Source organism: Scomber scombrus, chromosome 15, assembly GCF_963691925.1.
Source record: "Scomber scombrus chromosome 15, fScoSco1.1, whole genome shotgun sequence".
In the NCBI taxonomy this organism is placed as follows: Eukaryota; Metazoa; Chordata; class Actinopteri; order Scombriformes; family Scombridae; genus Scomber; species Scomber scombrus.
The window spans coordinates 4,649,642-4,662,824 of record NC_084984.1 but is presented as its reverse complement, the minus strand read 5'-3'; the positions used below and the strand labels follow the sequence as shown (position 1 = coordinate 4,662,824).

At 40.3% G+C, this 13,183-nt stretch overlaps 1 protein-coding gene across 1 annotated transcript; it reads right to left on the bottom strand.

Moving 5' to 3' along the window:
- Window positions 1-5,184: 5,184 nt before the first annotated feature.
- mpx (myeloid-specific peroxidase) lies at window positions 5,185-12,529 on the bottom strand. Its single transcript, XM_062434608.1, has 17 exons — window positions 12,484-12,529; window positions 12,288-12,353; window positions 12,071-12,158; window positions 11,692-11,876; window positions 11,334-11,466; window positions 10,778-10,904; window positions 10,475-10,681; window positions 10,014-10,377; window positions 8,908-9,068; window positions 8,545-8,803; window positions 8,291-8,461; window positions 7,961-8,198; window positions 7,583-7,791; window positions 7,368-7,408; window positions 7,081-7,128; window positions 6,525-6,812; window positions 5,185-6,130 (listed from the first exon to the last, which is right to left on the bottom strand). The coding sequence occupies exons 2-17, from the start codon at window positions 12,349-12,351 to the stop codon at window positions 6,107-6,109; spliced, it is 2,607 nt and encodes an 868-aa protein (XP_062290592.1). The 5' UTR covers window positions 12,352-12,353; window positions 12,484-12,529; the 3' UTR covers window positions 5,185-6,106.
- Between the last annotated feature and the right edge of the window lie 654 nt (window positions 12,530-13,183).

Below are 13,183 nucleotides of genomic sequence, written 5' to 3'. Positions count from 1 at the left end.
GTCTTTTGGGAGGAACATAGTCTTGCCTTAGACAGAGTCAACAAGTGTTATCTATATGTAGTTTTTTCTTCAGATTGTGTGTTTTTTTGTCTGTGCGTTGAATCAGTTACTGGAAAAGCACAAATAGTGTTAAAACCAAAAGTAAATGCTGTTAGAAAGACATACACTCTGTAAAATCCAAATGAATTTAAGTGGCTCCGTCAATACCAAGAAACACGAAACAAATCAAGCATTTTTTCTAATGAATGAATTAATTTTCCCTCACACATTTACACCCGTATAGGCTGTCCAGTCTAAGCTGTTGGTCGCTGCACCTCCACTGGAGCAGTTGGGGTTAAGAGCCTTGCTCAAAGGCACCTCCACAGTGTCAATGAAGCAAGTGCTGCTCTTTCACTTTCCACTCAGATTTATCCAGCCACACCTAGGATTGAACTGACGACCATCTGGACACAAGCTGGTCCTTTAAGACGTCAGTACACTTGAACTGAAGTGCCTGTCTGATAGTTGATCTCTAACCCCCCCGCCCCCCCAACACACACACACACACACACACACACACACACACACACACACACACACACACACACACACACACACACACACACACACACGCACACACACACACACGCACACACACCTATCTCTCTAATGTCGAAATTAGGAGAGCAAAGTGAGGTCAGGTGTGTGCGACTGAGAAAGCAGAGTTTAGTAGAAAATAAGGTTTCTCTCTCAAGCTCTTTTTTTATTTCATCACACTATTTCTTCTCTCACTTTTCACAAGTGTAAACGAGTGCAACATCATGAATGCATCAAAGGGAAGACCGTGTAAAACTGTTCATCATTATCCTCATTTGAACAATTATCGGGTCTTGCACTTCTCTTTTTGCCGCCTTTGGGTGTTGCCATCCAGAATAGCTATAAACACTTCTTACTTTTGGAGTAACTAGTTCATTTTGAGCATACTCTACTTTTAAGCCACTATTGCGCAATAAAAGCCCCCGAAAACACATTTTCTTAATCAATGTTTTACCACCAGTTATTAGGCCCTTTTAGAACACCCTGTTTTATGCCAAATTAGAAATATTCTTGGCTATTTCACACAAGAGATTTCCATCTGTTCTGTTTTTTGTTTTCTCCTCTCACTGGCTTGAAGTGGATGGGACGTACTTCTGTGCACCAATCAGCACTTAGTGACATTTGAGTCTAAATCTGACGGCAATTGTGAGGCTGTTTGCATCTGTTACCAGGCCACTGTCAATCAACCACATCCATCAGATGAAGCACACAATTTTAGTTTTTTAGTGTTAAACTCTAAATATCTATGGATTTTTTTTTACCCTGTGGCATTTTCTTGTGAGACTTTGTTTCACTGCATGAGAGAAGAAAGGAACAACTCATAAAAACACCTCTCCATTGTGCTTCTATTGGTGAAAAAAGGTCACTATTACTTTGATTGTTGTATGTATAGTATTTAATGTTATAGAATTTAGATCACTTTAAGAACAATGTGATAATGATTTATTCATTAAACCAGACATTAAGGATTCCTGTCAAACTCCTCTCTGCCCAAACAGTAGCTGAAAAAGAGATTACGAACCAAAAGACACACTATAAATACTTCTTTTTATGAGGATGGCTTCTTTTTAATGGTAGAGTATAAATTGATTAACTCGTGCTGTAAATTACAGTTAAGCCAGTCGTATTGTTCTTGGATAACGGAGGGCACGCTGTCACGTGCTACATTGCAGGTTGTGTAAGCTGTGGGGGTGAATTAAAGCCAAGTCGAGTTATATGAGCCCCCTGAAAATGTCTCCTCCCTCCAAAGTGAGAATGCCTGTAGCTCATGAATCATAGATCAACTAGAAGATGTGTTTGTAAATGCGAGACTTAAAAAGAAAGAGATAAAAATGAAAAGAACTGTCAAAATATGACTGATTTTCAACAATTAATCAGACTGCTTTCCTGTAAATGTTTCCTGTTTTGACTTCAGAAATGCCCTCTAACAGTCTTACTTTTACTAAAATAATGAAGTACTTGTCCTCAGCATAAAACAATTATTGTACTTCTTTCTGGCCAAAGCACCGTTGTGTTTTTACTTTGAGGATGACTAACATACACTTCTGTGATTCTGCATACCAACTGATCCTCCAGAGACTGAAAACTATGTGCACATGTTTCTAGGTTGCCTGCTTTTCTCTTTTTCCCTGGAACACCAGACAGACAGTCAGAACCAGCTGTACTGGGTCACTGATGTTTTTTGCTCGTAATTCATTGAACTTTCTTCCTGCATAGTCCCTTTCTCTCCAGAGAGGGCAGCATAGTGTTCTCTCTCTCTCTCTCTCTCTCTCTCTCTCTCTCTCTCTCTCTCTCTCTCTCTCTCTCTGACACACACACACACACACACACACACACACACACACACACACACACACACACACACACACACACACACACACACACACACACACACACACACACACACACACACACACACAGCTCAGAGACACATCTGCAAGGAATTAGCCGAGTTCTTTTGTCCACGTTGCTAGAATTCACCCGATTTTTTTTGGGCACTTGATCGAGCTAAAAGAATTTGAATAAATCCACGTCTGAGTTGCACAATAAGGAGGGAAAATAGTGACAGCGCCTCCTGCATGAGACACGTCATTGAGTAAAGAGGGAAAAAAAAGCTCTCCGTCCTTTCATGATGCTAAATTTACCATAAAACCAACACCAAATTTTCAGTACCATCACTGAGTCAACATCTGGCAGACATTTTTCATTTTGCTTGAGAAGGGAAACCTACATTTAAGCATTTACTTAAGCCAACGTCTAGATTTAATCCAAACAGACAATTTTAATAAATGTATTTTTATGAAAATGAAATCCAATACCTCTGATAGAAGATCAACTCTACTGCACATGTTGTGGCTTTGTTTTCTAAGTTGAGGATGTAGTGCACTCTTTCTCTCAAATGTATGGCTTCAATTTAAAAGTATGCACCATTTTTTCATTTGCATATGATTATGTATTGCTGTCTGAGCAGGATGATCTCATCACAGTGAAACAGGACCACACACGTCTTTCAAAACATCCAGGGCAAGTCCTGCTTCCCGTGACTCTTCTATCACATCTCTCTGCTTAAAACTATACAAGCACTATCACATAACCTCTCTGCTGCTGGTAATCTCCTTCACAGTTTGTTTTTATTCTCTTGATGCTCTTACATTTCTTCCTAATAGCAGATTTCCTCCTAGTTTAAAAAATAAATATATTTTTAACTCAGCTTCAGCTTAGCACGGTTCAGCTCAGCTCAAAACTCTACGACAGAAACAGACAATTCAAATATTTTCTTCCTCTTTCATAAATACTGGGTTTCCATTACTCTTGGTTAGGGCCAAGTTAGGGGTCTGCACCACACACACACACACACACACACACACACACACACACACACACACACACACACACACACACACACACACACACACACACACACACAGAAAGAGGGAGTCTGGTGGACTACGTGGCACTCTGCACATACACTGTACACTTTGCAGCCAGGAGGAGGAGTGCTTCACCAAGACACAACTGAACATACTTTACATTGTGCTGCAACTTACAAAGGTCTTTGTTTTTTCACTCCCACTATCTCCTTTCATCTCGGCCGCAGGGATACAGACAGAGATTCCAGTTAATCCCACGACAAAGACATTTATTTGCTCTTCTGTGACTCAACTCTGTGCGATATTGTAGTCTTTTATTTCCAGCAGTGATTTATGTGTATATTTTCCAAGACCAGAGCAGAATAAACGGTGTGGCTAACTACACATAAAACACATTTCAAGCCTTGAAACTCCAGTTATCCAGTCTTGTATTTAAACGTTCGTATGCTATGGTGGTTGGATCTGGCTGTATCATTTAGAAAGTGAAATGATGTGATGACTAATTTTAATTAACTAGCAAACAAACCACAGACTGTTCTTTAATGCAACACTGAGTCTCTTCAAGTCTAAATGAATGTATTATTTATGTCTGCTCACAGGTTGACTCACAGAGTTTGGGATTTTTTTTTGGCCATCTTAAGAGGTGTTCAGGCCACCCTGCATCTTATCTTTGATTTGAACTATAGCATTAAAGGGATATTACACCAATTTCGTGGAATAAAGGGGGGGGGGGGGGGGGGGGGGAACTTGCATTAGACATATTAAAGGTAGAATGATCAAAATTGAAGCACCAGAGGCAGCGATATCCTGACCAAAATGGCTGGATCCTACATTTCCCATGATGCATGTAGCATCTTTCATTCAATTCTTCCTGGCTGTTGTATGCCTGTGTCTTTCAAATATGATAGCTCCAGTTTGTAATTCAGTGTTTTCCTGTTAAAAACATTTAGTCTCCAAGACCAAGAGGTATTTTTTCAAACTACTGAAAACTCCCTAAAGAGTCATAAAAGATATTATACAACAGGCTCCATGTTGCCTCCTCATGACCAGTAAACTGAGCTTGATGTGTAAAATCACCAGAGCTCCCCTTTAAACATATCTGGTAAATCAAAGACTTAGTGAAAACCCTTCAAATGGGCAGAAAATAAGACATTTAGTCACTTAAGTAATATGTAGCTTAAGACTAAAGAGCAGAAATAACAGTGGTTTGAGCTCTGTCCAGGCTTAGTTTTCAGACCAGTTATGTCACATTTATCTTTTTCTTTTTTTTTTCTCAAAAAAGAATGATGGCTCCATCTACAGGAGATATTCAGAACAATAAGATTATTATAAGAGACGACTTCTTATTGTTGTTACAGTTACAAATAACCAAGCTGTTTTTGTTATGTTTAAATTGCACAGACACAAACACTTCACAGGCTCACATGATACATTTCCCTTCAGTTTTTTAAACAAAATTGTCATCTCTGCAGCAGACATACAATTTCTTATTTTAAAATATTTTCATTTTGTGCACCATATTCCATTGTTTTTTTTTGCACAAATGGAATTTAATGCTCTGCGTGTTTATCTTTATGTATTTCACACTGCGATAAAATACCAAATAAGACCAATTTCACTGCAGTAAATAACATTTTGGGCAGTCTTCTCATCTTTTCTTCTACGTACAGTACGTACCTCTAAGTACTGTAAGATGTACACGAGATAATTCTTGATAAATAAGAACATAAACACAATATTTTCAAGGCACAATTTTTTTTAATTGCATGCAAAATACGACAGATAAAAAAAGTTACAGTAAAATAAGCCTCAAAGTCAAAGCCCAACACAATATTTTCAAGGCACACATACATTTTATCAGTGCATAAAGTATTCATAATAATACTGGTAATTCCCCCCATCAAAACTGACTATTGATGACTTTATATCCAATGGAGTGCATGCTGTAACAGAGTGTGGGAATAATATCAGGCAAACGTATTCCATGTTCATTACGCTACTTGCTAAAGCTATCAAAAATGTATTTGTTCTTCAGTAAAATGTAAAGCATTGTGTGGTTGTAAGGTTTGCAAATTTAAAAAAGGAAATTACTATTAATATAGATTTGATATGATCTGATTAATGAGTAAAGTTCAGTGCAGAGTGGCTTAGTAATGAAAACAAATGCTAAATAATCTGCAGTGAGAGTCTGTTGGGTGTGTATGTTGTATGTTGTGGAGGTTGAGAGGCAATGGTTTGTCAGGCAGTGAAGAGCAGGTGACCTGAGAAGAAGCTTTTGGGGCTCAGGTCTGAGGTCTTGTTGCTGGCCTGCAGCCACACTTGGGCTCCCCTCTCCAGCCGGATCACCGTGTCCCCTGATGAAAAGTAGTGGCCTCCCTTATATATATTGAAACTGCGAAGCACCAGCTGTTTGTTACACCACAGGTCCACACTTCCTGCACCGGTGAAGGAGGCGCAAAGAAAGCTGAACTGATAGACACCGGGGGTGGCACATGTGAATATGCCCGTCTGCGTGTTGTAGTCGTTCTGTTTGTTGTAGATGACCTGATGGAAAGGAATGGTTTTTTCAGAGGATAGATTGTACTCGCCCAGGCGGAGGAAGAAGGCAGATTGTCGCTGTGTGGCATTGATGCTGACAGTTGGCGGTCCAGGAGGGCCTCTCAGACCAGGGGGCCCTGCGGGACCTGTAGAGAAACAAAAGTAATGATTACTAAACAGGTTTTGGTAGGTTTGTGACTATTAGCCACTTTCTAACTACCAACATTTTCACGTTTGAATCTAATTTGTTGAAATACATTTCTGAAGTGATGCTATATCAACTTCCTGATAATTTGAGGTCTGCTCCAACGAACAGTTATTTCTGTTCACCGCTGAATTTTCCAAATCTCGGTTTAAGTCTAGGCTGTCCATTTAAATATATTAATTTAAACTGATAAGACGGATAAAAATGAAAATCTAGATATATGTGACTTGTTATGGTGTCAGTATGTGTTTAGTTTTGATATTAAATAAACATGTTGAGCTTTTTAGAAGACATTCAGCAACATATACAAGGTGCAAAAAAGCTGAAAAGACTACCTTGTTGTCCAGGAGCACCTCGTTGTTAGGGAGCTCCTCGTTGTTAGGGAGCACCTCGTTGTCCAGGAGCTCCTCGTTGTCCAGGTGCACCTCGTTGTCCAGGAGCTCCTCGTTTTCCAGGTGCACCTCGTTGTCCAGGAGCTCCTCGTTGTCCAGGAGCTCCTCGTTGTCCAGGTGCACCTCGTTGTCCAGGAGCTCCTCGTTGTCCAGGTGCATCTCGTTGTCCAGGAGCTCCTCGTTGTCCGGGAGCCCCTCGTTTTCCAGGGGGTCCAAAAATGAATCCATTACCTGCATATCAAGAAGAGGTATGTGGGTCTTGATCTCAGCTGTATTTCAGATGTTAAAACAACCTGCAAGTCCAAGCTGAACAGCTTGTTTAAAGCTATTTGTTTAAAAAGTAGGCTTGTAAAATCCTGCTGTTAACTCATCTATAACCCTATCTTCAATGACTAGAGACTTTTGTAAATGTGATAATTTAGCCATGTTCTATGTAAAACTGATTTAATGTCTGCGACTTGTTATGGTGAAGGTATATGTTTAGTAATGAGTAGACTACCTCGTTGTCCAGGGGCTCTTCGCTGTCCTGAGGGTCTGATTCCATAGTCTGCATATCAAAGAGAGTTAAGATTATTTAGCCTCATGATTTAAGAAAAGTTCAAAATGTGCTTGCATCAGTGAAGAATGAATGGAGTTGGAGTTAGGACCCCTCTCACCAAGTTAATAACATTAAAAGTTAAGAACAACAAGTGTTTGCATGATTTGAATGTGTAATTTAAGGAGGTGTGGATTCATTGTGCTGTTGAAATGTGAGTACCACATGTTAAAACACAACTTAAAACCGACCTGTGATTCATCGCCTTCAACACAGTTAGCATCACCCGCGTCTGCAAGATCAAACACCACATATGAAGAATGATTTCCATATATACAGGTGGTTAGTGAGGAAATAAACAACCCATGTTAAACACAGAATGAAAAATATAGTGGGTGACAAAAGAGTGAATCTGTTGAGCCTCCCCTCCAAAATGTTTGGAGATGTGCTTTTTCAACTGAATTACCTCCGCATGGTCTCTCTCTCCAGGCCAACAGATTCACGCTACGGATGCTGGAACAGGGAACGAGCCGGTTACTGTTTGATAGGACGCTGAATGGGTCAGAAGGGACAGCAGTGATACCGGTGTTGTCACAGATGATCCTAGACAAGGAGGCACAGGACAGAGCAGCTCTCTGTCTCCGAGTGAAGGTGCCCGGGTTCTCCCACCATAGCCTATTTGAAATGAAGATTGTGACAGTGTAAGTTGTATTCAATTTCACTTGGACTCATCTATCAAACATCAAACAGGATTGGAAAGCAACTGAGATAACTGAGCTCAAAGCAACTGAGATTGCCCACAATTTTTCTAAAAAAACAAAATTGGATCAATAGATATACTGACCTGTCACCTTGACGGATCTTCTGAAACTGATTTGCAATAAGGCAGGAGAACAGTGGGCCCACACGGCCACCACGGACAAATGGCTCTGCAACACCTCCCATCCAGACATCGATGTTGTCAGGCGTACCGTAGAGCTGCAGCAGCCTGCGGGCCAGGTTGGCGTTGTTCAGAACCCGAGCGAGCTCTCCCTGGTTCCTGGGCTGAGACAGACCACAGAGCCTGCGGTAGGCATTGTAGCCTAGAGGAGTGAACAACAAGAGGATAAGAAGCATGAGGACAAATCAAACTTGAAACAGAAAATTCAAGGCTGAAAATCAGTGAGAAATGTACCAGGCAAGCCATGATCACGTCCCCTCTGCATGTTGAGAGAGCCCAGGTCCAAAGCCAACTCCATCACAAACTGGAATAACCTGTCCCTCAGAGCCTCGACCATCATGTGATCCTGAGTGTTCAGCTTTGCAGGACGATTAATCAGACCCCTCAGCAGAGGATCAATACCACCTAGACAGAAAAAACAGTGTTGAAATATTAAGGTTACAGTTTAAGGCAGAGTGACTTGCAAGTTGCCTTTTTTAACAACTCACCCTCAAAGATGATTCTCCAGGGGGTGAAGAAGGCCTTGAACAAAGGGACGCTGGGAAACTGTCTGTTCTCTCTGAAGTTGGTATCCAGGCGGGACAAGACTGGCTGAATGGCCAAGTGGGCAAAGCGGTATGCTGCTGTTGCAAAGACATTAGAGATGCTGGGGTCGACATTAGGATTGTAGCCTGGGTAACGGCCAAGCTGTCTACGCATCGCCTCGTCACCCACAATGTGTGGCAGGTAGTCCCGCAACACAAACACCTGAAAAACACAGAGAGAGGTTTATTATCCTTTATTCTGTATGACACATGCTTTGGAAATGAAAATACAAATTTGAATGCTAAATGACTCTCAGGTTTAGTTACCTGTGTGTAAGCACCCATGATTTTGCGAGCCTCTTGGTAGAGCGTCTCACTGTCCCATTGTGGATTTATTCTCTTAAGTGCACGAGCCAGGCGGTTATGCTCACGCATAAACAGTGTGTGGATGGAAGTCAGAGCGATGTTCTCATCCACACGGGAATCACCTTAAAGACAGAAATGCAGCAGGCATGAAATAGTATACTTGATCAAAGGAGTTCCTTAAATTCAGGCGTTTGGCACCTATTTCTGTTATGAATTGTAAATAATGACTTTATTAGTTAGTTAATTCATGAATGCTTTATAGATCAGTAATATAAACCATAAACAGTAGATGATTTGTTCATTTTTAAATGGGGGGATGGTCAAATGAGCGGGTTAGAGGGAATATCACATAGGCACAATAGCGTAATACAAGGGGGATGGATTTTGGTGATTTTTCTACTGTATGATGATATCCCCCCATCACCCCCCTCAAATCGCCTACTGGCCATAAATAAGAAAACATATAACTTGCTTTCACTTTTTAATAAGCGTAGTTCATTTACTTTTGATGTCTTGACAGTTTCAGCAGAACAAAAAAAAAACATTTAAATGCTCAAAATGATCTATGTTTACATTTTCCTGTACTAGCAGCGAAGACCTGGAGGTCAAGGTTCATGGCTGTGCATGAAGAATATGTGACTTTAACTCCAAAGACAGAAGTTCACATCCCGTCTCCTACCAATTGTTGAAATCACAGTTTCCTAACCTCAACAAAGCAGCTTAAACATAACCAAAACTACAGAGGCAGCAGATCAGAAAAAGCTCAAATGGATCATTGTGAAATGGCCATTAGGTATGAAGACTGCAGACCTGACTACTTATTATAAAGTAACAAAAACATGATGCTTTATCAAATACTTATTTCCAAATAATTTGTTATAAAGATGTTAGAAAAGAACAATAAAACATCAATAAAGGGCTGTAGTTTTCTCACTTATGCTAGAGAAGGCAACAGTTTTTCTTCACAACCTGGCAACAATGATCATAACTATCTACAAAGCATTAATGAACTATTATTTTTAAAGCTTCTAGTTGCAGCTCATAAACTAAGTTGCAAGATGACTTACCTGCAATGAAACAGGGAACCTCTCTGGCATTCGTGTCATTGGTGATTCTTTCGCGAGTTTTGCACATTTTGACCTGGAGAGGGTGGAAGGGCAGCAGCTCACGCCTGTTGTCTCTGAACTCTGTATTCACACGCAACAGGCCCTCATTACTGTTTGGGTCACGAAGATAGAGGGCGAGCTTGTCCTCTGAGCCGTAAACCTGGCTGAGATCCAGGAAGGCTGTCAGAGCATTGATCTGTTCTCTCTTGTTGGGCTCTCCACCGAAATTGTAGGCTGAGAATCCTGTTCCGCAAACAGGGGCTGATCTAAATGCAGGGATGCAATTTTCTGGGCCTGGGGGTATGCGGGGGTCACCGGGAGGAATCTATTTATTGGAAACAGAGGTCGAAAGGTTATGGAAAGAACAGAATCTTGTAGTGAAAACAACATTCAGGTGTTTGGGTTTGAATTTTGACACCAACCGGGATGGGGATGCATGGCTCCGTGCGCTCACAGCTCTCGTCACAGTTCAACCCGTTGCTGAAGGAGCGGATGCTGGGGGAAAAGGGCGTGAAGGTGAGATCGTGGTCATTCCACTGGCCAAACAAGGTCACCATGTGAGTGAATTCTCTGTCGTTAACCACGGCTGCATCAGTTGTTGGGAGGATGTTATTGGACACCTGTCGTACCTGAGATCAGAGGAGAAGTGGTTGGTTTTCTATTCATATCAGGATTACTCAATAAAACTGTCTGGGATTTTTAAGCAACTGTCATCGAGATCGTACCAGGGGGAGCAGGAAGTTGTTGATTGATTCGTTTGACCATCCTTTTGGTATGGAGATGCCATCTTCATATTCAGCTGGCAGCCAGCGGACGAAAGGGGTGTTTGAGGCTCCGAGGCGAGGGTTATTTCTAAAAGTGAACCGGAAATGTAAATGTTTTGAAACACTGCTTGAGAAATCCCGGGGAAGTGAACACATCTTTTGCAGTGTATGGCTTAAGACGTTTTGGTCTATTTCACAAGTAACAGTCTGCACCATTCAATCTCACAGACTCTTTCACAAAATCAACCGATTCTTGCTAAGTTGCCCTTAATTAAAGAGAAATGTAACCTTTTTTCTTAAACATAACAGGGAAATTGTTTTTACAAATAGCAAGAAATCAAAGTAAGTAAGTGCAGACATTTAGAAATGTTAAAATATTTAAATGTAAGATTTCAGTTCATGTAAAAGTAATATATGCATGTAAAACTGTATGTTATAGAGTTATAGGAGACAAAATACAGAACAAACCTAACCTAACATGTTGAAAAGAACAGTATAAGATTCAAGTATTTCTTACAAATTGTTGCAGACGCTGGTGATTGTGCGAAAGCGGTTAATGTTTTGTGTGATATTGCAGAGTGGAGGTCTGATTCGAGCTGCACATCCGGTTATTTCGGAAAGTTTTTGCAGGTCGGATTCAGTGAGCAAATCTGAAAAATATGAAAGACACATAGGTAACCACTATGCTCGACTGTCTATCTAATTTATGTCTAGTCCTTAATTACAGCTTTGAAGTGCTAGACAAGGCCATCTTTATGAAACAATAAACCTCAGACCCTCAACCAGTACCAGGAAAAGTTATCACAAAAACAATATGAGCATTGTGTGTGTGTGTTTATGTGTGTCTTTTTTTGTTTTGGTGCTGCATGTCTGACCTGTTGCGTTGAGTGAGCGCTTGTGCACATGGTGCACATGGTGCACCCTTTCGCGCAGCAGGCGGAGGGTTTGTTGCATGTAGTCTGCAGATCTCACAGCATTGCGTGTGTCTCCACGAGGCTGCTTCAAGAGACGAAGAGTATCTCGAGGGGTCACCACGTCCCTGCGGACTCGACGCAGACTCCTGGAGGAGAAACGGTCACACAGTTCAACAGTTGAGTCCCAAATTGTGGTCCTAGTGCAGGTTCTGTAACTTTTTCTAACAGTTACTAAGCTACAGAGTTATTGTAAATAACAGCTAAAGAAAAAGCATTTCGTTTTACAGTCAATATTGCCTTTTGCTCTACGAGATTAAATTAAGCTTTTAAATGAACTCACTCTTCTCTGGAGTATTTGTATGCATCATCAACAATTTTCTTTGCCTCTTCAAAACAGTCTTGAAGGAAAGGACTGCCGAGATATTCTCCTGCAAAAAAAACCAACACCTTTATCCTAAAGATTTGTAATTCAACTATACACTGTAACTATAACACACACAAAGTCAGTTATAAATTGAAATTAGAAACGTGTCCACAGTGTGAGGGATTCAGTCTACCTTTTTGTTTGGAGTGAGCTGGCACCAGGCAGATGCCCAGCACAAGAAGGACAGAGAAAAGCATCTCTGAAACAAACAAACACAAGTCATCAGCGCTAAAATGACACTAGTCACTGCATTAGTTACAGTAAGAGGCATGCACAAATAACAATAAAATCTGTAAGTATCCAAATAAATAAAAAAGCACTGTCATTACCCGTATCTATGAAGGTGCTTCTGAAGATTCTTTAAGATGTTTGGAAGCTGAAGTATGCATTGTTGTGCATACCTGCACCTCTTATATACACTAAAGCCCCACCCCCTGGGTTGTCCAGGTGAAGCTACAGTGAGTAATGAACAGTTCCTTGTTCTTTCTGAGTTTTACTGAGGGGAAATCATTCATTCTTATCAGTTATTGATTTTCAGTTGATAGGAAAGACTTTTATTTGACGTGCTACTGGAAATGGTGATAGTGGATCATTATATTATACCACTTGTAGTTGGCTTTTTAGTATTTTAACATGAAGCTACAGTATATGAATGAACATTGTTGTTAATTATAATTTTAATATCAATGTATGTGATTTTAAGAATCATTATAAACAAATATTACAAATAATTTTGTCTACTTTTTTGCATTAAGTGAATAGTAGGTCTATCTCTATACCTAATATGCCCTTATACAAGACATTATGATCTAGTCTTTCTTCTCTGGGGACATTTTAGACATAAAGTATTTTGGGGCATTTGGGACACTAGTCTTGATTGTTATGTATTTATAATGAGGAAGTCTGGGCTGTTTTCTTACATTTGTTTGATTTTGAAATTGATTTTTCAAAATAATTTCTTCTATTACTTTCCCATAGACCAAATAGTCTAGATTTTACTTTTCCCTCATTAATTTTTTGTTTACATGA

Bases quoted from the DNA above. Each gene is read 5' to 3' on its own strand.
- mpx (XM_062434608.1), bottom strand. From the start codon at position 12,351: ATGCTTTTCTCTGTCCTTCTTGTGCTGGGCATCTGCCTGGTGCCAGCT. The intron at 8,462-8,544 runs GTGAGTTGTTAA...TTTTCTGTCTAG, and splicing joins CTGGAGAATCATCTTTGAGG to GTGGTATTGATCCTCTGCTG. The intron at 7,129-7,367 runs GTCGGTTTTAAG...TTTGATATGCAG, and splicing joins TTGAAGGCGATGAATCACAG to ACTATGGAATCAGACCCTCA.